Below are 24,070 nucleotides of genomic sequence, written 5' to 3' on the forward strand. Positions count from 1 at the left end.
CATCTCACTCATGACCCAGCCCTTTTTGGCATGAGGCCTCCTGCACTGTTCCTCTTCCTCTGCAGCAGTGTGCCCACAGGGCCAGGGCACCTGGACAGGTGCTGGGCATGAGAGGAGGGCCATGGCCAGGGCAGCAGGCAGGGTGGACTTGCAGTGCTATCGAGGCCAGGCAGATGGAGACAGGTGCTGGCAGTGAGAGGAGGGCCATGGCTGGGGCAGCAGGCAGGGTGGACTTGTAATGCTATCGAGGCCAGTGAGACAGAGCAAAGCGCTGGCAGTGAGAGGAGGGCCGTGGCCGGGGCAGCAGGCGAGTGGACTTGCAGAGCTGCCGAGGCCAGACTGGCTGGCATTGCTAGGCAGTGGGAAATTCCTTCCTCCTGCCAGGCGGGAGCTTGGAGAACAGGGTGGGCAGACCTTATCTTTGCAGCTGAGTGAGGGCTACATTGCCACACTGACTCCCTGCAAGGCCTCAGTACCCAGGACACAGGACCAGGGCTCCTCGGGCCCACAGAAAGGGCAGGGCACACACAAGCGCTGGCCTCTCGACCAGAGCCACGATAGGGAACAGAAGCTAAAATGAGTATTTTATTGCATTAAAACCACTGGCCCTGTAGCAGACTATGTCCATAACTTACAATCTCAATAAAAGCCAGTTAATACAAATAGATAGAGGATGTCATTTCTGAAGAAGTCGAACTCTGGAAAAGAAAAAAAAAAAAAAAAGAAGTATCAAACAACTCTAATGTGCCTCCCAAATTAAATAGCTGGTCAGGCTGTCCTACTGACACATGGAGCTGTTGTTTCTGAGTAGCCCTGACCACTCGGGGTGAGGGGCAAGGGCTAGCCCAGATGCCCAGGGCACCTCCTCATGGCACCACCTGCCTGGGTCTGGGCTGTCCTCCACTACAGCCCTCACGCCCTCACCACGAGGACCTATCTAGATGCATATCTGTCCTCACAGGGTCTCTCCCTTGCACAGCCAGTCTCCCCTCCAGCCCTGCCCTCAGCCCGGCCCACTGCACTCCTGCCTGGGTGGCAGGACACCCATAGAAGCACTGGCACCATCACGAAGTGGACTGCAGTTGCGGGGGTGGAGGGCGGCGTCTGCCTCCAATGCAGACTTCACTGCCCAAGAGCCCCTCCTTGTAACCTTATGCCTTTGCTCACTCAAGGAGCCCTGTGCTGATGGGCCACACTCATTATCTAAGGAGGGTGTGAGCCTCATTTTCAGATGATACAGTTTCAGCCTAATTAGAGACCTGGCCCAAGGTCCCTGCCAAGAAGCCAACAACAGATCTCATGGAAAACCCCAAGGGTCTGACCAGAGTCCCTCCCCCGGCACAGGGCCCCCTGCAGCCCAGGCCACTGTGAGAAGGACTGCAGGGCTCTCGACAGAGCCCATGCTGGCCCTGACGGGAACAGAGGCTTTCCCCCATGGCTCCCAGCCGTCCACACGTGAGGGATGTAGGGAGGACCTCTGGTACAAGGGGACCTGCTATGTCAGAGCTGTGGCCTCCAGCAGAGGGAAGCTCAGGGAGATGCAGGTTGAATCTGGCATCTACTGTGGGGGCCCTGGGCTGAGAGATGGTCACACAGACAAGAATAAGCCCCTACCCCTGTTTTGTAAAGGGCTTCTCAAGAAAGAGGTGGTATGTGAGGCAGTGGGAGGCACTGTGGGTCACAGCAACCTGTCTGAGACTCCCAGCAGGGCCTCTCAGGATGTGCCCACTGGAGATGGCTGGGGAAGGCCAATTGCCAGTTGTGTGGCAGCTGCCCACAGCCCTGCTTTCTCAAGGGCTGAGCACACAGAAGCCTGGATGGCTGGCCTTACAGACTCCTGCTGGGGTCTGATGAGAAGACTTTAGGGCAGGAGGCTCCAGACAGTGCCCAAGGGCAGTGCCCGGGAGTCTGCTTGTCACATATATTGTATACACAGTGCCCAGACCCACACTGTGGTCAGCAGAGGGGAATGCCAGCTCTTTCTGAAGGAATCCCAGAAGCTCAATGAAATGAGCTTCCTCAGAAACGCCCCACGGTGGCCCTGTTGGCAGGCTAGGGATAGACACGGTTGGGAAAAATAGGTTGTCTTCAAATCTCAAGAGTCTGAGCCTTCTGAACCCAAGCGGAAGCCTCTGCTGAGGGAGGACAAGGCATCGGGCTGGGCTCTGATGAAGCGCTTACCCCTGGCTGCCCCCAGCACCCCCTGTGACTCACCCTCAGGACAGGAGGGAAACAAGTGCATCCAGAAATTTGCTCCTGTCCTCGGCTTTCAGCTCAATTACTGAAGTAATGAAAGAAAAACACCATGTGAGGGGGAGGAGTGAGAAAACATGGCAAGGCACAGAACTCTCTCTGCCCACCTCCACGCCACAGCAAGCTTCCACCACATTCCAGTGACACCAGGCTCCTCCAGGCTCGGAGGACTCTGGGGTACTGGTCACATCTCCCGGTCCCACTGCATCTATCCTCAGCTGGCTGCACCGGTAGAGAGGCTGGTGCCTGCAGGGAGGACCCCCTGGGGTTCAGTGGTCACAGCCAATAGCAGAGAAGTGGGAATGTGACAACAGAACCTCAGAACCTCACAGGGCTGGACAGGGACAGCCTGCTCAGCCTGCCCGACCTAGACATTGCCCTAGACCTTGTCCCACAGTAAGTTGAGAGAGGCCCCAGGCAGGACAAACCACGGTCAGCACTGCTCCCACCACTGCCTCAGCCTTAGTGCTCCTGTCTGCACAAGGGGCCACATTGCAAACTGCCTGAATCTCACAGGGGCCTTAGGCTTAGCCAATCCACAGACCTTTATCACATAGGGCAAAATCAGGTCCTAAAAAGGGGCTGGCCTGGTGCTGGGGGCACAGCCCCAGGAGGCCCAAGTCCAGTTCACCGAGATGGGCATTGGCCCAGCTCACTCCACACCTTCAGCCTGGCTCTCCAACCTGGGGGGAAGCTGGGGAGCTCTGGCTCCGAATCCTACCCACATGACAAAGTGGGACAGTCTGCAGGCAAGTGGATACCAATTTCTCCCACATCGGAGCTGCTGCTCAGGGAGAGCCGACACCACCTGGGGGCCCTGAGGGACTGGCCCTGGCTTAAAGCCAGCTCTGAGACGTCTCTGGCAACTGGAATAAAGACTGGGTCTCCCATTACATTGTTTAGGAATTGTGTCATGGTGATATAAGAAAGTGTCTTTCCTGAAAGATGCTGAGGGGTGTCACGGGCTGATTATGTGCCCCCAAATTCCCAGGTGGAAGCCCTAACCCCTCAGGATGTGAGTGCATTTAGAGCCAGGGCCCTTAAACAGATAGTTAAGTTCCACCTTGACCTTGGACTCCTCCCCTCTAGGACTGAAAGAAAATAACTGGCTGAGCCACCCAGTCCATGGTACTTAGTTATGACAGCTGCGGCCAACTAGTGTGGAGAGTGAGGTGTCTAGAAACTTTTTACTTTAAAACCTGTCAACAAAAATAAAAAGGCAAAAATGGCCAAATGGGAACCAGGTTCAAGCTGGCATCTGGGAAGTGGCTGTGGGAGGGGCCCAGGGTCCACGACATCATGATGACACAGGGTCCACGACATCATGATGACATAGACTCCACTGAAGGGGGCTGACACAGCTTTGGAGGTGGGGCCTTTGCATCACCACAGGCTCCACTATTCCCTTGCCCCACAGGAAGGAAACAATTTTGGCCGGGGAGGCCGGGGCCAGGCCAGAGCTGGGCCTGTCACTGCACAAGAAACACCTTTCCCCTCTCTGAGGGGCCCGAGGCTCCCAGAGTTCCCTGAGCCACCTGGAGTATTCGCCCTGGGGCCGGCTCTAGGGGGCTGAGAGTACTGCCATGCCAGGCTCTCCAGCAGTGCCAAGCCATCTGGGCCCAGGCTGGCGCTGACCTTGAAGGGTCAGGCAGGAGACACGTGGCTGAGAGGCAGGAGACTCTCACCTGAGAGGTCAAAATGGTTGTGCAGCGTCCGGGAGTTGGTGCTCTCTGCTGCCTTCTCAAACGCCCGCCCGAAAAAGCTGTTGGCACAGGACAGACACGTCAGGGGCCAGGCTGCCTGCAACAGACCTTCCCGCCTGCTGTCCTCCTCAGCAGGGCTGGTGAGCCAACATGTCCTCTCCCACGCCCCCATGCAGTGGGAGGGGAAGCTGCTCACTTCTTCCTGTCTGAGCTGTCGGTCTCTGGGGGGATGCCCACCACAGTCACTGTGCCCTGCTCTGCACTCAGGGGGGCGGCCAGCACCAGGGGCAGCAACTTGCAGCGCCGATTCTTTGTCTGTGGACATAAAGGGCACCCCAGTCAGGGCATGGCCAGCTCAGGAACACCCTTTGACACCCAGAGCCCAACAGTGCCAGCCACCCTACTCCCCAAAGCTCCAGAGACCTCAGGCCCCTGCACTGTCACCCCTCAGGTTCCTCACGCACTGGCCCTGTCCCCCTGCCCCATGGCTGTTCCCTGCAGGGCTCTGTCTGCCCCACTGTCCTTTTATGCACCTCCCTCAGCTCCTTCCACAGCAACCACCTTCCCTAGGAGGTCCCTCAACCCCCTTGCCCTAACCCTGTCCTCTCATGGCACATGTCCCCATCTGAAACTGGACACACCCATTCCTCCTCTGTCCCCGAGGTTGCTTGTGTGCTCCCTGAGTGGACACTGAGTGTCTCACTGACTGCTGCCCAGTAGCACCCACTCAACAACACAGGTGACCAACCATTCTGACTTGTCCCGGATGCAAACCAGACCAGCCGGCCACTGGGACAACAGGGCCCGGCAGGTGGTGGTTGCTCAAAAATGTCTGATAAGGCTCAGCAACTGTAGCTCAGTGGTTAGGGTGCCGGTCATGTACACTGGGGCTTGTGGGTTTGAACCCAGCCAGGGCCTGCTAAACAACAACAAAATAGTTGGACGTTGTGTCGGGCACCTGTAGTCCCAGCTACTTGGAAGGCTGAGGCAATCGAATCACTTAAGCCTAGGAGTTGGAGGTTGCTCTGAGCTGTGATGCCACAGCACTCTACCAAAGGTGACATAGTAAGACTTTGTCTCAAAAAAAAAAAAAAAAAAATCTGATGTGTAAAAAAAAATGTCAGACTAAAAGCAGTCTTGCCAGCATGCTACCGCCAGGGAGGGGAGTGAAAGGTGCGGGCAGCTGCCTTTACACAGTTGGCTCTTCTCTGAAGCAGCACTACAAAACCACACAGAAGCAACATGGGACACTCAGTGTGGAATACTGGGTCGGGTGATGCATACGACAATGTCACAGAACAAGCAGAGAATGACAGGATGACAGAATCGGGGCCCAGTGCTCCCCCTGCATTATAGCAGGGCAAGCTGAGCTGTGAGATGGTGCCCATCACAGCCATAGGCCTCCCTCTGCTTAGACCCAGAGTCTGTGCAGAGCCAGTGCCCCAGATAACAGGTGCAGCGGGATCGGGCAGTGGCTAAAGCCAATTTGAATTCTCAAGTGCATTACTCCACGTGTGCACCAGGCTGGGGAGGACGCGGACTGGCTTTTGGCTTCACTGAGCCACCACTGTGACTTGCGGCTGAGCGCTTCTCTCTGGGAGCACAGTGAGATCTGAACAGAGGAACTGACCAGGGTGCACAGCCCTCAGACTGCTTCTCCTCTGCTGGTTCCAGGTAGGGTGATGGAGCTGACCTCCGCCCATCTGAGTCACCATCTGTGGTGATTCACCAGCCTCAGCCTCCCAGAGTGCTGCTGGAATTACAGGTGTGAGCCACCGAGCCTGGCCCTTAGTTCATCTCACATTACTTGATGGACTTCATAGAGCAGGCATATCATTACTTTGTTGGTAAGTTAAGTAGAACAAGAAAATTTTAATTTCTTGTTAGACATTTCATTTGTAATAGCCTCTGGCATAAACCCTCACCCTCAAAGCAGAGTAAGACTTTGATTATTACAATTATTATTATTTATTTTTAGAGTCTCATTTTTGTCATCCTTGGTAGAGTGCGACAGCATCATCACAGCAACCTCCAACTCCTGGGCTTAAGCGATTCCCTTGCCTCAGCCTCCCAAGTAGCTGGGACTATAGATGCCCACCATAGTGCCCAGCTATTTTTAGAGATGGGGGGGTCTCGCTCTTGCTCAGGCTGGTTTTAAACCTGTGAGCTCAGGCAATCCACCCGCCTTGGCATCCCAAGTGCTGGGATTATAGGCATGAGCTACTGCACCCAGCCAAAACTTTGATTATTGAAATATGTAGACTGTCCTTTCCACGGTCACCCTCTGTCAATGCCAGCTGAGTTAGGGGTGTGCCCCAGGCCAAGGCATAAAGGGTGCTGGGCCACATGGAAGGCAAAGCCACATACAGAACATCAGCCTAGAAGCCAAATTCAGCTAGTCTGGGCTATGAGCCTCCCTGCTTTCCCTGCCAGCCCCGTCTGCTCTATGTGGGCCCTTCCTTCCTCCTCTAGCTGACTTGGATAGTGAATGATAAAATCAAAGCTTGTGAGAACAGGAAGGTTCCCAGAAGCAGGTGAGGCAAATGCAGCTCTGAAAAAGTAAGGGGTTTCCCCAGGCCTGGCAGCTGGTGAATGCCCATGGGCGCCCCAAGGCCAGAGTCCCATGTCCGGACCAGGCTCTGTGGGCACCTGTCCTCTGGACCCACAGTGCCACTGGTGAATGCCCATGGGCGCCCCAAGGACAGCATCCCATGCTTGGCCCGGGCTCCGTGAGCACCTGTCCTCTGGACCCAAGGTGCCACTTGTTAACGGCCATTGGTGCCCCAAGGCCAGAGTCCCATGCCCAGCCTGGGCTCTGTGTGCACCTATCCTCTGGACCTATGGTGCTGCTGGTGAACATCCATGGGTGCCCCAAGGCCAGCGTCCCATGCCGGGCCTGGGCTTGGTAAGCACCTGTCCGCTAGACCCACAATGCCACCCACACAGCTCCTCACCGAATAAACAAAGGACTTGAGCAGGCTTCGGCTGAGCAAGCTCAGGGACGCTGGCTTGGAGAACAGCATGACGTCTGGAGTGCCCTGGGTGGGGGGAGAGCGACAGTCAGAGGCGGCCGAGGCAGGCATGGTCCACCCCGGTGTCTGTGGGGAGCCTGACCTCCGTGAGGCAGCAGTAGAGGAAAGGCCCCTGGGAGATGACGAGGTTGGTGCAGAGGCAGCTGGCGATGGTCTGCTGGGTGGCCTGCAGCTGCTTCTTGGCCAGCTCCAGGCCGAGGTATAGCTTGTCTAGGTTACTCCTGTGAAGGGGCAGACACATAGCTTTGGTGTGGCTAACTAGAGATTGCTGGTAAAATACCAAAGTTGCACATACACTGCTTGGACCCTGACTCAGGAGGCGGTCTGGTGGTAACAGCTGGTTGTCTAAGTTCCCTTTCCAATGACAGAAAGGAATAAAAATGCATAAACACACAGCAATGTAAATGGGAGGTGGGGAAGGCTACTGGAGTCAGAAGGGAGGACACGGAGAGGCAGCTGAGGGACGAGCCTGCTGTGGAGGCCACGGAGGTGCCTGCAGGCTCCAGAAAGAGGGGGACAGGGGCCTCCCCAACAGATGGACTTTTGCTTTTTCCCCCCAGAGGGAGGGCTCTCCTCTGAGTACATGCAATGACCCCTCTCTGGAGAAGCAGCTCAGGCAAAGCCTCTGTGCCCTGCAGTTAGCAGTCCAAAAGTGTCACAGTTGGTCCCCACCCGCTGAGATAAAGGGACGTGATATCTGCCAGCAGCGAGCTGTGCCCAGACACCCAGGGCTCAGCCACAGTTCCACAGTCCCCTTCCTGAAGGCCAGCAGACCGTTTGAGAAATGCTTGCAGCCTGAAACCTTGACCATGGCGGAAACATAATTTGGAGAACAACAACAATAACAAAAAAATTTAGCAAAACATTTACAAAATATTCACTCAAAAGCCAGATGACAGAGGCAGGAAAAAGTCCCTCGCCATCGGTAGTAAGACAAAGCCACGGAAAATGGAAGGCAGAAGCCCAAGGCAGCATTATTCCAGGAAGCCCAGGGAGCCAGAAGGAAAACCACACTGATGCGTCTGAGGGAACTGGAGCGGCAGCCAGTAGCACAAACCTGCAAAGCTGGGGTCAACGTGGGTTGAAGGGGCTCATCTGAGAACATGATACAAAGCATGAGATGGCATCTGCTCTAGACACGGCATTAAGAAATTCTAGAACATAGAATAAAAGAGCTTATCCTAAAAGCTTCCTGGGATGGGGCATTTTTTTGTTTCGTTTTGAGACAGAGTCTCACTATATCGCCTGGGGTAGAGCGCCATGACATCACAGCTCACAGCAACTTCCAACGCTTGGGCTTAAGCGATTCTCTTGCCTCAGCCCCCCAAGTAGCTGGGACTACAGGCACCTGCCACAAAGCCTGCCTTTTTTTTTTTTTTATTGTAGTTGTTGTTGTTTTAGTTGGCTCGGGCTGGGTTTGAACCTGCCAGCCTTGGTGTATGTGGTTGGCACCGTAACCACTGAGCTACGGGCGCCGAGCCCAGGACAGGGCGTTTACAAAGAAACAAGAATCAAAATGGTTCGGACTTCTCATTGGCAGCACCAGCTGCCAGGAGAGAGGGGTGTGATGGAACCCACAGCCAATAGGCAATCATCCTCAACGTTCAGCTCTGCACTTGATCTCAGCCAGAAGGCTGCAAAGCAACAAGGTCCGACTCTCTGTGAGCGAAACCAGCAAACAGATGAGGGTAAATAAAAATACTGTCAGATGTGCAAGAATTCTGAATGTTCACTTCATGCGCATCCTTACTTTGCCAGAACGTAGCATCTCACTGCACTGCAGACGGTCTCTGACTTAGGATGGCTCTGCTTACAATTTTTTTTTTTTTTTTTGCAGTTTATGGCTGGGACTGGGTTTGAACTAGCCTCCTCCGGCATATGGGGCAGGAGCCCTACTCCTTTGAGCCACAGGCACTGCCCTGCTTACAATTTTTTGACCTTTACAATGGTATGAAAGTAACACCCATTCAGTAGAAACTGCATTTCAAGTTTTGAATGTCAACTTTCTCCCAGCCTAGCAATGCAGGACATAATACTCTGATGTGATACCAGTGACAGCAGCTCCCATGATCTTGAGGGCAAATAACTGATAGTCCACCGTGCACTCTGTGGCCGATGATTGTGCCCAACTGCAGGCCAGTGTATGTGTAACGTAGGCAAGGTAAACTAGGGTGTCTGGTAGGCTAGGCATATTACATGCATTTTTAATTCATGATATTTTCAACTTACAATGGATTTTTTTTTTTTTTTGAGACAGTCTCACTTTGTGACACTCAGTGGAGTCCTGTGGTGCCATAGCGTACAGCAACCTCAAACTCTCGGGCTCAAGAAATTCTTTTGCTCCAACCTCCCAAGTAGCTGGGAATACAGGTGTCTGCCACAACGCCCGGCTAATTTTAGAGACTGATCTTGCTCAGGTTGGTCTCAAGCTCCTGAACTCAGGCAATCCACCTGATTACAGGTGTGAGTCACCATGCCTGGCCAACTTACAATGGATTTATAGGACATAGCCCCATCGTTAGGTTGAGAAGTGTTTATATCATCTCTGGAGTAGCTTTTTAGCACAGTAAAGTAAAACTATTGATTGATTTTCATCTTTTTTTTTTTTTCTGAAGAAGTGGCTAATTTTTATTCAAAAAATAAAACTTGAGTACACACTCAGGGGATGAGAAGGAGACAGAGAAGAGAAAGTTAAAAGAGAGTAAATTTTAAAAAATATTCTAAAAAATCTAAAGTGTAGGCATGAAAAATAAAATAACAAAATTAGGCAGTGTATGATTAAGTGTCAGGATGCATAGTGTACAATGAATCAGGTAATTAACTAGAGCAGATAGATTTATTATGATGGCAGTGAAGCTTAAGCTTCCTGGGCCCTAACTTGCATGTGACCTTATAAATTTTTTTTTTTAAAGAAAGCCACTTTATTTATTTATTTATTTTTAGAGACAGAGTCTCATTCCACCACCTTCGGTAGAGTGCTGTGATATCATAGCTCACAGCAACCTCCAGCTCTTGGGCTTAGGTGATTCTCTTGCCTCAGCCTCCCGAGTAGCTGGGACTACAGGCACCTGCCACAATGCTCAGATATTCTTTGTTGCAGTTTGGCTGGGGCCGGGTTTGAACCTGCCACCCTGGGTATATGGGGCTGGCGCCCTACCCACTGAGCCATAGGCACCGCCCAATTTTCATCTTTTAAAATCACCTATAGCCAAAGGCAAGATGACTTATATCCTTTTCTCTGACCCAAGATTGTTATCAACCTTGAATGTATAAAGCATCTATTTCAGAACCTGGGGGAAGGAAGCTGAAGAGCAAAGGGGAGAAGTTAGCATCCTTTTCTTACTAGGCAGCAGACAAGGCACTTGTGATGTAAGAAGGCATATGTTAAAATTACATATAAGCTAAGAATAGTGGCATCAGTCTCCCAACAGGAGAAGAGGGGAACTGGAGTCAGGTAGATGTTTCTTTGTCATAGCAGGAGACGAAGTAAAAACCAGAACCATCGGTGCTGGGATGAAGGCAGTAGTGTGTCAGGGCCCAGGACTGGCCAGGTCTCGGGCCGGTTTAACTAGGTTCTGGACACGGACCGCTAAGTTACCTTGCTCAGGTTTGTTAAGTGCCTGAGGGCTATCTACTTTAGCTGGAGAGAGAGAGTGTGTCTTAGAGAGAGTAAAGCAGTCTTCTTAGAAGGATAGATCTTAGTCTTTAGCAGAGAGATGCCGTGCCATGCTGGCATTCTGCAGACAGGAGACTGCCTTCTCCTCCGGCCTAATATAAGGCTGATCTCATGCCTCTCAACACCACAGGGGTAGAGACTGCCAATTCACCACTGCTCTCATCTTGCAAGCTCTCATGCTCGTTAGGAGAGCTAAATCCCTCCCCATGCCCTTTCCACCACGGTGTTCCATTATTGAGCTATACAGGTATTTCTTACAACTCTCACTCCTCCTAGCCATCAGCTATATGGGCTGCTACAGTAGTGTTGGTAGGAGAGTTTTTGGATCTGCTCAAATTTCTAGATAAAAAGAGACGGCAACTAGATCGCAAAACTGAAAACCCAGGTAGGAGGCACATTTGTAACAAAATGAGAGAACAAGGGGGGCAAATCCCACAGGATAAGCTGGTGGGAATGGACCCCCCACTGGGCACAAAGATTGGCATGCTGTGAGCTTCAGCAAAGGAGAAAGCAGACAGGTAGAGAGACTAAGAACAGTTAAGAACTCCAGGCAACTGCAGAACAGTGGTCAAAACTGAGGGGAGTGTGGCCCTGTCCAAGAGCAGATGGATGCAGTGCGTCAAACAAAGTGCAAGGGGCTGTGGTGAAGTCTCAGAAACCTCCCTAAAGCACAGGGAGGTCAATAACATGGGGGCATGGTAAAGGGTCAGGGGTCAGAGCAGCCCAGCCTGCGGGATTCCCACCAGTCCCTCAGAGCTTCTTTCTACACTGAGGAGCAACTGCTGAGAATGATAAATATTGAGCGTGGTAAGGACAATGAGGAAAAGAGAAGAGACGGTACAGCTAAAAATGCACTGGGATTGTCCTGGAGATTCTAACCAGGGCGATGAAGCAAGAAAAAAAAATGGCAGAAGTCCCAATTGGAAAGAAATAAGTAAAATTATCTCCATTTGCTGATAACGTGATCTCGCACACAGAAAAGCTTAAGGAATCCACTAAAAAACTATTAGAATAAATGAGTTTACTAAGGTTGCAGGACACAAGATCAACTACATAGAAATCAGCTGTATTTCTGCAGAGCAGCAATGAGCAGACCAAGAATGAAATTAGGAAAACAAGCCTAGGTTTGGCATCTGTAGCTCAAGTGGCTGGGGTGCCAGCCACATATGCCAGAGCTGGCGGGTTCGAATCCAGCAAACAACAATCACAACTACAACCAAAAAATAGCCGGGTGTTGTGGTGAGTGCCTGTAGTCCCAGCTACTTGGGAGGCTGAGGCAAGAGAATTGCTTAAGCCCCAAGAGTTGGAGGTTGCTGTGAGCTGTGATGTAACAGCGCTCACTCTACTGAGGGTGACTGTCTCAAAAAAAAAAAGAAAACAGCTTAAATAGCTAGGAGTAAATTTAACAAAGGAAGCACAAAGTTTATATTTTAAAAGCAATAGTACTTGCACATTGTTAAAAGAAATGAGAGAGCTTCTAAATAAGAGGAAAAGCGTGGTATTTAGAGATCAGAAGAATTAACATTGTTAAGACAGCCTCCTCCCTAAATTGATCTATAGATTCAAGGTAATTTGACATCTTTGCAGGAATTGACAAGGAATTCCTAAAATTCCTATGGAAATTCAAGGAACCTAGAATAGCCAAAACCATGTGAAAATGAACAAAAATTGAAAGATTCACAATCTCCAAGTTCAAAACTTGCTGCAAAGCTACAGTAAACAAAACACCGTGGTATTGGCATAGGAAAGACACACAGATGGGAGGACTGAGAGTCCAGAAATAAATACACGTTCACGTTTGCATTTCTCACATTCACATCAACTGATTTTTACCACGAGTGTCAAAATAACTCAATGAGGGAATAGCTTTTTCTTTTTGCAGTTTTTTTTTTTTTTGTAGAGACAGAGTCTCACTTTATCGCCCTCGGTAGAGTGCCATGGCCTCACACAGCTCACAGCAACCTCCAACTCCTGGGCTTCAGCGATTCTCTTGCCTCAGCCTCCCGAGTAGCTGGGACTACAGGCGCCCGCCACAACGCCCAGCTATTTTTTGGTTTGCAGTTCAGCTGGGGCCGGGTTTGAACCCGCCACCCTCGGTATATGGGGCCGGCACCTTACTGACTGAGCCACAAGCGCCGCCCCTTTTTGCAGTTTTTTTTTTTTTGGCTGGGGCTGGGTTTGAACCCACCACCTCCGGCATATGGGTCGGCGCCCTACCCCTTTGAGCCATAGGTACCGCCTAGGAATAAATAGCTTTTTCAGTAAATGGTGCTGGGACAATCAGATGTCCAAATGCAAAAGAATTAGATTGACTCCTTCCTTACACTAAACATAAAAATTAACCTCAAATGAACCATACAGTGAAAGTAGGAGCTAAAATTCTTAGTAGAAAATATAATATGAAGTCTCTATGACCTTGGATTAGGCAATGGTTTTTTAAATATGATACCAAAAGCACAAGAAATGAAAGAAAAGTAGATAAATGGAATGAAAATCATCCAAATGAAACACTTGTGCTTCAAAGGACACAAAGTGAAAAAAAAAAAAACAAGCTATAAATGGAAGAAAGTATTTACAAATTATAAGGGATCCTGACAAAGGATGTGTATTTAGAATATATAAAACAATTTTTCAACTGAATAGTAAAAAGTCAAATACCCAATTTAAAAATGAGCAGAGTGCTTGGATAATTCTCCAAACACGATCCAAAAATCAGAGGCCAGGCGCGGTGGTTCATGCTTGTAATCCTAGCACTCTGGAAGGCTGAGGTGGGTAGATTGCTTAAGTTCAGGAGTTTGAGACCAGCCTGAGCAAGAGCAAGACCCCGTCTCTAAAAAATAGCCGGGTGTTATAGAAGGTGGCTGTAGTCCCAGCTATGAGGAAGGCTGAGGCAAGAGGACTGTTTGAGCCCAAGAGTTTGAGGTTGCTGTGTTATGATGCCATAGCACTCAACGGGGGTGGGGGGGGTGGGGGAGGTTGAGACTCCGTCTCCACGAAAAAAAAGATCTACAAACGATCAATAAACATATGAAAAGATGCTCATTTCGGTCAGAGAAATGCAAGTGAAAACCACAGGGAGATACCACTTCACCCCTACTAGGCATGCCTAGTGAGCTGCAGAGACTTGGAAGTCACACACAGCTGGTGGGAATGTAAATGGACAGTTCCCCCAACAGGTTAAACCTCGAAATTCTACTCCAAGGCCGATCTCTCAGGGGGTGCCTGGCCTCAATCCAGGGCAAAGTACTCCTACGGGTCATCCCAGGGGGCTTGTCAAGGCCACCACAGATGAAGGAGTCCAAAGGTGTCCCAGACAGGTACAAAATCATTCAGACCACCCCTGCTCAGACAGTCAGCAGGCAGGCTCACTATCCCATCTTCCTGATTGCCCAGGCTTCCTGGGGGACTTCGGATTCTTTTGATCCCATCTTGACACCTTGTTATCTTACATGTACCCTTTGTGTCGGAGGAGGTCTGCCCTGGGGCGTGGGAGTCACTCTGACTTTATCCATTAGGTGGTGTACAGCCTCCTTAGCTCCCCAGAGTCATCCCCCCTGCTTACCCCTACCCCAGGTCAGGGTCCTCAGTGAACCAACCCCGACACCTAGGTATATAACAAGAGAAATGAAAGCATGACTGTGCAAAAACACGTGCACATCACTTTTTAACAGCACTATATGTAGTCAAAAAATGGAATCATTCGTCACAACGAGGAGTGGATAAATAAAATGGGGCATACCTATCCACTGGGATATTTACAATAAAGACAGGAAGTCCTGGTGCAGGCTACAATATAGATGAACTTGCAAACGCTATGCTAAGTGAAAGAAGCCAGTTACCAAGGAACACATGAGGTACAATTCTATTCGTATGAAATTATCTGAATAGCAAATCTATAGACTTAGAAGATCAGTGGTTGCCAGAAGCTGGGAGAGAAGGGGGCTTTGGGAGGTGCAGGCTACGGATGCAGGGTTTCTCTCTGGGGCAATGAAATGCTATAAAATTAGATAGTGGTGAGGGCTGTGCAGCCTTGCGAATATACAAAAAGCCACGGTATTGTACTTAGTTATTTATATGTGTATGTATGTATCGATTGATTGAGACAGGGTCTTGTGTTGTCACCCAGACTAGAAAGTACAGTGGCTGACTGCAGCCTCAAACTCTTGGGCTAGACTGATCCTCTTACTATTGCTTTTCAAGTAGCTAGGACTACAGGTGCGCCCACTACACTCAGCGAGTTATTCTTTTATTTTTTCTGAGAGTCTCACTTTGTCACCCCCTCTGGAGGACGGTGGCATCAGAATATCTCACTGTAACCTCAAACTCCTGGGCTCTAGTAATCTTCCTGCTTTAGCCTCCCAAGAAGCTGGAACTCTAGGCAAGTACCACAATGCCCAGCCACTATATATATATATATTTTTTTTTTTTTGTAGAGACAGAGTTTCACTCTTGCTCAAGCTGGTCTTCAACTCCTGACCTCCAGCAGCAATCCTCCTGGGATAGCCCACCAAAGTGCTAGGATTACAGGTGTGAGCCACTGAGCCCGCCTAATTTTTCTTACTGTTTGTAGCGATGAGGTCTTGCTATTTTCCCCAGCAAGGTCTCAAACTTCTGTCCTCAAGTGATTGTCTTGCCTCAGCCTCCCAAAGTGTTGGGATTATAGGTGTGAGCCATTGTGCCTGGCCTGCACTGTACTACACTTTCAATGGGTGAATTGTATGCTATGTGACATTATATCTCAATAAAGCTGTTTTTAAAAAAGTGTGCTAGGGAGCAGAACCAGGACCCCTGTAAGTTGACTACACAAAGGACTGTGTCAAACTGGTTAACATGAAGAACTGGGCCTACTGTGCTGACACACACATGGGGTGTGTGTCCAATCTATGCAAATTAGGTCAACTTAAGGAGGTGGTCAAGCATGGAAGTTCTACTGCACATTTTCTTTTTACTTATTTACTTATTTATTTATTTTTAGGGACATGGCACAAGAGCAACAGAAGTAGCAGCAGCTGTGTGCAGTTAGGAAAGCTGTCTGAACCATGCCTCTCCCTATAATGTCAGGGAAACAAAATTCACAAATGAGCATCAGAGACGCACAAAGGTCAACTCTCGAAAACGGGGGCAAGATCCCATCTCTCTGGACAGTGACAGCACACTTGCGTGAAAGGCACAGACCCCAGCCGAGCTTGCTTCTCATTAGTCTCAGAGAAATTAGAGCCAGGAGCTCGAGGAGCCGGAAATACCATGAACGTCTGAGAAAGCACCAAAGCCGAGGACGTTCTAAAGTAACACCCCAAGAAATTCCTGCTGTAGGACTGTGGCAATTCTGCTAACATGCTCGGGAAAGAATACCTGTCCAGTAATAGTGCCTCTACCAATGCACTGGCTTTTGAGTCTCTGAAACCAATTAACTGTGTTTCTAATCAGCTTACATGAACTCCCATCAATCAAACCTTCCCTTCGGCCCTCCCCTCTTTGGATGGATGCGCGTGTGGCTTGTCACAGCTGTGCCTCTCAGGTTATAATCCTCTTTTGTAATTTCCGAATAGTCATCTTATTTGAAGACATTTTTCTAAGATGTCTTTTTTTTTTTTGAGACAGTGTCTATGTCGCCCTCTGTAGAGTGCTGTAGCGGCACAGCTCACAGCAACCTCAAACTCTTGGGCTTAAGCGAGTCTCTTGCCTCAGCCTCCCAAGTAGCTGGGACTGCAGGCGCCTGTTCCAACGCCCAGCTATCTAAGATGTCTTTTTTGTTTTTCAGTTTGACATTAGAATGATATGCCAAAAAAAAAAAAAAAAAAAAAAATCAAAACTGTCACGTTCTATCTCAAAACAAGCCAAAAGACAAGGAAAGAATAACACAGGAAAACTTGGGAAGAGATAAGAAAGAATTAGAAATAAAAGAAAATTAAGGATGGGTGCAGTGGCTCACACCTGTAATTCTAACACTCTGGGTGGCTGTGGGAGGTGGATGGCTTGAAACCAGCCTGGGCAAGAGCGAGACCTCGTCTCTGTTAAAAATAGAAAAATTAGCTTTTGTCGTATTGTGTACCTGTAGGCCCAGCTACTGGGGAGGCTGAGGCAGGAGGATTGCTTGAGCCCAGGTGTCTGAGGTGGCTGTGAGCGATGAAGATGTTGCTACGCTCTATCTGGGGCAATAGAGAGAGACTCTGGCTCACAAAGTTTTTTTTTAAATAAATAATCTAAATAAATAAGTGACAAATGAAGACAAACTGGAAGAAGCACAAGAACGAATAAACACAAGAAATAATGCTTTAAGACAGACACAGAAAGTGAAAAAAGATAAAAAATTTGGAAAATCACGAAGAAAAGAGCTGGAAAGGGCTGGGAGGAGGTGAGCAGTGCTGGAGATGGGCAGGCAGGATGCTGAGCGTTGTGGTGCTGAGTTTCCGATTCACACGGGCAGTTTCTGCAGGACAAAGTCACTCCCCAGGGATGGCAGCCCACGACCACACCCTCTACCTGGAGAGGCTGTCCAGAGCCTGGATGAAGTGACCCGTCCCTGAGCTGTCCTTCTCCGGGCTCTCCATCAGAGATGTGGTGGCGAAGACCACGTCGCTGGCCAGGAACTTGTGCTGGAAGCCGAAGTGGATGCTGAAAGTCTGTACACGCATGTCCTTCATCCTGTCACGGGGGAGGTGGCAGGATGGTCACTGCAAGCTGTGTGTGAGCTCTTGCTGCAGGGCCAGGCCAGCGGGGCACAACACCATCCCCCACGGGCCCCTCTAAGGCTGCCAGCACGACCACTCTGCTCAGAGAGCGAGGCAGGTGAGGACGCCCAGACAACCAGCTTTGCAATGCAGAGGGCCGAGCACTTTCTCATCCACAGGTGCTCAGCTGTCCTGGGACAGAGCCGGCCCGTCCGGCTAGAGGCTATGTGGGGTCCTCTCCTGTGCTAGCTTGCCAATTAGCTGGGACAAGAACAGCCAGGCACGGGGTCTCGACCTTGCTTGAACCTGCCCTCGGTAGCCAGTTCCCGTCCTCAGTGAGGAGTGGGCTGGGTTGACCTCACAGGTCTGAACCACAGCCCCGAAACAGAAATAAGTGTTTTAAGGCCTAACTTAAACCTTTAGGAATGGCTAGTCTCACTTGCACATTCCAGGTTTTCTGCGTTAATCTATGATGGTTAAAGTAGAGCCTCCCCTTTAAAGCGGAAGCCTTAACTTTAAAGCTGAATCCAGGAAAAATGTGCATTTACCCAAATTTAGTAGCAGACTCATCAATCATTTCTCGCAAATTCTCCTTCAGGGAGATGTCCATGGACTGGAACTTCTGCTTCACCTGTTTCAGGGGGAGTCTGGAAACCAAGAGCAAGCCTGGGTCATGGGGGTGAGTTCGCTCCCCACGGACAAGGCAGAAAGAGCCCTGAGAACCCGGGACAGACAAGGACGCCCCAGACGTGCAGATATTCCAGGGACCAGGTGAGTTGTTTACGGCAGAACAGACAGCAGCTGCATTTTGCAACCAAGGTGGTCAGAACAAAGTGGGGGCTCTTCCCTTGGGGGTAGCTGGGGCCAGGTGGTCACTCACCCCATGTCTGCCAGGAACTCCTGGAGCCGCTTCTGCCCATGCACAGACCAGAGCTTGAACCTGGCCGCGGTATAGCTGGTGCTGCACAGGCTGTCATGCAGTGACCAGTGCCGGTAGAGGGCCAGGCGGAGGCTGGGCTGTGGTCAAGGGGCATGCGGTGTGGTGCCCACCTGAGCCCACCCCAGCGACCCATGCTCTGTAGGGCATAGGGCCACTGTGCCTGTTAGTTTTTAAATTTTTTTTAGAGATGGGGTCTTGCTATGTTGCCCAGGCTATTCTTGAATTCCTGGCCTCAAGTGACTCCCCCTTAGTCTCCCTAAGTGCTGGCATGAGCCACTGCCCTGGCCCTCACACTCTTTACTGCCCTTGCACTCTGCATGTGGCTGTGAACACGGACTATCCCTCTACCATAGACATCTCCACAGACCAGAAGGCTGACCCTGCCTGCTCCCTGGGGTCACACGGGCACTCTGCTACTGCTCTCCCAGACACTAGGCACGCCTGTCCTCACCACTGCCCTCCCAATCCCCAGACTCTGGGGCCACCATCCTCCCTTCCTGGCCTCCAGTGGTTCCCTTTCCACCTGGCATCCTGGAGTCTGGACCTCAGCTCCGACTCCCCACCTCTTCCTCAGTCACTCCCCCCATGGTCCCAGAGTCTCCACCCTGACCCCAAGCTGGGCACACATGTTGAAAGGGCTCTTATGTACCAGGGCCCTTCTCTCCAGGAGCCCAGTCAGCTCCACAGCCTGCTTGCCCCCCTCCCCCCTCCCAGCTCTCACACTCCTCATGTGCCACCACTCATGTGCTCCACACCAACAAGGCAGAAAGAGCCCTGAGAACTGGGATGACCAGGATGTCCTAGATGTGCAGAGATGATATTCTTGGGCCCGGGTGAGTTATTTAAGGCAGAACAGACCACAGCTGCATTGTGCAACCAATTTGTTGGTCAGAACAAAGTGGGGGAATCCAGGAAAATGTCCTCCCCAGCTGTCCCAGCGCAGGGCCAGGGCAGCCCCATCCACCCATCACTCCACCTGTTCACAGCTGCTCCTGTGGTCAGGCCTGAACCATCGCCATGTGTCTTTGGGATGGCTGTGACCACTCCCCTGTTACTGCCACCAGTACCGGGCAGCCCAGGGACCTACAAAACCCTGAACTGAACTCTGGCTGAGGAGACCTCTTGTTGCCCTCGACTTACGAAGCTGCCCACGGAGGCCTCCTTGTCGTCCAACCCCACCCATCTCCTCTGTCTTGACAGCCCTTCCTTGTACCCGGCACAGCCCCTGCCACCTTGTGTCTTCCCAGTCTCTCTGGACACTGTCAGTGCCCACGTTCTGCTCAGATGTGGCACTCTGTGATTACACGTTGGCTCACTTCTTTCCTGTCTCACTGCACTGCCACCCTGCCTTGGAGGACCCCACGTGGAGTCGCCGTGTGTGCCCAGCTCTTCCCAGGGATGTCCTAGAGAAGAGTGATGTTTCCAAACGGCCACAGATGAGCTGGGCAAGCACACCACGGGCCTTCTTCCCGCAATGTCCACCTGCTGCCCCTCCTGGTGTCCTGGCATCCACAGGGGACACGGGTCAGGTCTCCACCAAACTGTGACTGCTGAGCAGAGTGTTAGAGGCCCGGCGTGCTGCCTCCACCCTGGGGCTGAGCCGCAAGGATACTCGTACTCAAAGGAGATGCGGGTGCAGTCCACGGAAAGGGAGTGCTCCTCGTCCTCGTTCCGATGGTTGTGCCGGGACACGTGACGCTGTAGGATGCCGACGTCGGTCACGTACTTCATTCTGGAAGGAGAACATCAGAGGCCCAGGCTCAGGGCCTGCCCACCTCGCTGGCCGCCCTCTGCACAGAGAACAAGCAGCAGAGCTAGGAGGGCTGGCCTCTCTCTTCACCACCTCCCATCCACTGCCACTTCCCAGGGGTGGGCACCATGGAGGACACGGCCCAGCACAGCAGCCCACACGAGCAAGTGATAGACCCTGTGAGTGACAGGAGCCGACAATAGAGCCTGCAGACTCTGTCAGGAAGTACCACCAAGCACAGAGGCTGGACGGGCCCCACTCTGCATCCCTAAGCACCTGCAGTCAGGTGGAGCCAGTGGGGCCTCACCTGAGGGACGTGATAGGCCAGGGATGTGCCTGGCACTACACCACCAGTGTTGCTTTGGGCCCTAAGTTAACAATGGGCAAACCCTACACTAATCCTTTTTTACCCTGGGTAGAGTGCTGTGGCAGCACAGCTCACAGCAACCTCAAACTCTTGGGCTTGAGCAATTCTCTTGCCTCAGCCTCCCTGGTAGCCTGTCACAATGCCCGGCTATTTTTTAGAGATGGGGGTCTCGCTCTTGCTCAGACTGGTCTTGAAGTCCTGAGCTCAGGCGATTCACCCGCCTTGGCCTCCCAGAGTGCTAGGATTATTAAGTGTGAGCCACAGCACCCAGCCCTCCCCAGCATCTGCGTTCTGGGGTAGCCAGACCTTCGTGCAGTCTCTCCAGCCATCCCTAGCTCTGGGACCAAACCCATATGTACTGGCTGCCCCCCGAACCCCTCTGCTGCCCTCCCCTAGTTGCTCCCTTGTGCCCTCACTCCACTGCTCAGGCTTGTATCTGGGCCTGGCCCCCTCCCTGCAGGGCACCGAGAGAGAGAGGGCTGACAGCCACCCTCCCTCCTGCTGCAGCTGCCTCCACGTGGTGGATGAAGAGGCCACAGTCCCTCTGCCAGAGCTCCCAGTACTTAGCCTGTCCTCAGTGACAAAGGCTCCAGGCCAAGGAGGAGGCCAGGCCCCTCCTTCTCAATAGGACTCTGTGGCGCCCTTGTAGCAAACTCAGGGGCTGTGCCCAGGGAATGGGGGGACCATGTCCTTACTGGGTGATCTTGTCTTGTATCCACTGGTCTGTCAGTCCAACGATGGCCCACCTGGAGGGAGAGGAGAAGGTGACGGAGCTGGCCTACAGGAGCAAGGTGACAGAACGGCTGCCCCAGCTTGGCACTCCTGGGCCTCCGATGTTCTCCTGCCAGCAGGGGCTGACTGTGGTCCACACTCAGACAGGAGCTTGCCCCCTCAAGGTGCAGAGTTTAGAGGGTTAGCTCGGGCTTGTGGCACAGTGTCCACCATCGTGGCGTCTTTGAACACACACAGGAGGGAAATTGCTCAGGACCCAGGCAACAGCTAGGACAGGGCCACCCCTCCTGGCTGCTCATAGGCCAGCTCTACCCTCATCCTGCTGGGCACAGCCCAACTTGAGCTGGTGGTCCTGATGCTGCCTCACCTTGCTGAGGCTCAGGCCACCCACCCACACGGGAGACCCTGGTCACGTCACCATCTCCTCGTCCTGCAGCATGATACAGCAGGATATAGAGTAACCTGGGGCCTCTGCAGAACCTTCAAAGACCCTGTCCCCAGGCTCATCCTTCACTAAGGACCCCCAGGACAGTGCCAGCCCACAGCAAGAGTGCCCCAGGCCCAGCTGGACTGAGTCTTGCCAGGTCTCCAGGCGCTGACTTTCAAGACTTCCTCTGGGCTCACAGCAGAGAGCAGCAGGGGATATTCCACACACACTGAGGCAGGTAGACCCTGGGAAGTCCTCACGGGGCAACGGGAGCACTCCCAGCACAGTGCTGCAGAGGCCCTCTTCAGAGATTGCCAGCGGGCCCATCCTCACACCCTGAAGGAGCCAATCTCCCACATCTGCTTTCTGACTCATGCGATTCTGCATCTGCTCTGGGGCATTTCCAGGGTTTTCTGACAGCACCACCACAGCAACAGGCTTGCGGCGGGTGGGCTGCGGAGGCCTCGCTGAGTACACAGCAGGTGCCCCTAAAGGTGCTAGCTCCTTGTGCTGCATGTAGAGACACAGCCAAGGCTGTTGGCTGGTGTGAGCAGCAGAACATGACGCCCAGCGGCTGCAGCTGTGGCCAAATGACACTGTACAGGCATCTGTCCTCTGGGAAGACAGAGCTCTCTGCTTTCCGCTGCTTCTTTTATCAGACCACACAGGCTGTGAGCTTAAAGTGACTTCACCCTATCCCCTCTAGCCGCCACCTGCTTCTCTTTCTGCCTGACTCTCCATTCCTGCCTTCCATGACCGGGGGACAGAGAACCATCCTGTGATTCACAGAATCCTCTCTGCCCAGTATCTGTAAGTAAAAATCTTGGAACTTGTTTCCTATTGTGGTGTGTTGGATTTGTGCCTTCTGTCCATAGAACCAGGGGCCGCCCCAGCCTGGGTTTTCCCCAGAACACCAAGGAAAACCCAAGGTTGAGCTCCCAGCATCACTGGACCCAGGCCAGAAGAGAGCCTGAGGTTGAGTGCCAGTATGAACAAGGGTCCCGTATGAGGGAGCTGGGTCAGACAGCTCCCTCGGGTGTGAGAAGTGTCCTGTGAAAGCCACAGTGAATGCCACACCCAGCTCCCTTCACTTCCCGTGAGGGCTGGAGGACTGGGGGCTGTTCTGGTATAGAGGCTCTTATAACAGTGTCTACTCACAGGCCGTGTCACTACTGCGGGAATCCTACCTGACTTGACTCATACCCCTTGATGTGAGACCCCGACTCCCCATGTACTTCCCACACCACGGAGGAGAACTGGAGGGCATGCATCCAGGTGCCAGCTTACAGTGCAGGGAGGACAGCTGAGGGCTGTTGGGGACCAATGGGCTGGCTGCCTCACGTGGAGGTGGTAACAGAGCACCCAGGCTTAGTGGTCTGGTGCCTTGCCCTGGTGCCCTAGCTGCCCTGATGCCCGACTCTGCAAAGATCACAGACAGAGTTGGAAGGGGCCTAATCAGTCTGTCACATCACAGAGACCAGGACCCCTAGCAGAGTGTGGGGGTGGTAGAGCCAGGCTGGACCTACACTCTCCTCCCTCAGAAAGGCTCTGCAGATTCTGTTTCTAGATCAACCCAAGTTGACAGTGCCCAGCCAAGGCCTCCTTGCCTGTGTGCTGAGCACCCAGCCTGTGGCGTGTGCAGCACACTCAAGAGGCAGGAGGGTCCTTCTGGTATTGGGTGTCACCACGTGCCCAGGGGGAGAGGAGGCCTAGCAAGGGGTGCTCCATTTAAACCTCACACTCTGCTGCCTGAATTTGCCACACCCAAGGCTGCATAGCAGGGATGGGGAGGGTGGAGTTCCCACTCCCTATACTGACACTGCACCAGAAGGTTTGTGAGAAGCCCCCGGAGCCTCAGTTAGGAAGACCAGGCTCACCCATGTTCCCAGAAAGGGGCTGTGTCCCACATTCCTGGTGCAGGAGGACAGAGCTGCTCGCGAGGCTCTGACCTCCCAAAGTGGACACTGCAGGCTCCTTACCACAGCATGTCGCTCAGGTCCTTGGACATCACCCACGCCAGGTCAAACATCACCATGGCTGACTGCAAGGGAGCAGAGAGAACTGAGGACAAGAGCAGCCTCTACAGATGGGGGGTGCGTGCGGGTGGATTCCAGCCTGAAGCAGGGAACCAGTGAATGCTAAACCAAGGAGGTAAAGACGGAGGGCAACTGAGCAGAGAGGCATGCCCCTGCTAAGTCATTACCGTCTGCACACTCTATGCTGCAGCAAGGAAAGAATGGGAAGACTGGGCCGCACGGGGTGGGGGTGCCCAGGGAAGCTGATAGGGCAGGAGACCCCATCACCTGCCCAACCCTGCACTCGGACACTCCTCCTGGTTGGCTGGCAGCCTCAGATACATTCCCAGGAAGGCCAGGTGAGCATGGGCTCTGGAAATTAAAGTGGGAGGGATCTTGGGACCCTGTAGTGAGGAAGGTCTTTCCAACAGGGCTGTCCATGGATGGGAGGAAGCATTTAGCTTCCTGTGGGCAGAGGGTCTGGGTTAGGAAGACCATAAGGGG

General features: G+C 52.2%; 1 protein-coding gene across 1 annotated transcript in view; it reads right to left on the minus strand.

Moving 5' to 3' along the window:
- Positions 1–570: 570 nt before the first annotated feature.
- The window catches only part of CDC45 (cell division cycle 45), a 38,024-nt gene continuing 14,524 nt past the window's right edge, over positions 571–24,070 (minus strand). The window contains exons 8-19 of the mRNA XM_053587507.1: positions 23,531–23,592; positions 21,088–21,138; positions 19,888–20,007; positions 18,216–18,347; positions 17,884–17,982; positions 17,148–17,309; positions 7,071–7,209; positions 6,911–6,994; positions 4,153–4,271; positions 3,939–4,015; positions 2,215–2,281; positions 571–698 (exon numbers count right to left, since the gene is read on the minus strand). Of these exons, the coding sequence (XP_053443482.1) occupies positions 2,217–2,281; positions 3,939–4,015; positions 4,153–4,271; positions 6,911–6,994; positions 7,071–7,209; positions 17,148–17,309; positions 17,884–17,982; positions 18,216–18,347; positions 19,888–20,007; positions 21,088–21,138; positions 23,531–23,592 (1,110 nt within the window). The 3' untranslated portion in view covers positions 571–698; positions 2,215–2,216. The remainder of the gene's footprint in view (positions 699–2,214; positions 2,282–3,938; positions 4,016–4,152; positions 4,272–6,910; positions 6,995–7,070; positions 7,210–17,147; positions 17,310–17,883; positions 17,983–18,215; positions 18,348–19,887; positions 20,008–21,087; positions 21,139–23,530; positions 23,593–24,070) is intronic.

This window comes from Nycticebus coucang, chromosome 4, assembly GCF_027406575.1.
Source record: "Nycticebus coucang isolate mNycCou1 chromosome 4, mNycCou1.pri, whole genome shotgun sequence".
NCBI classification, from domain to species: Eukaryota; Metazoa; Chordata; class Mammalia; order Primates; family Lorisidae; genus Nycticebus; species Nycticebus coucang.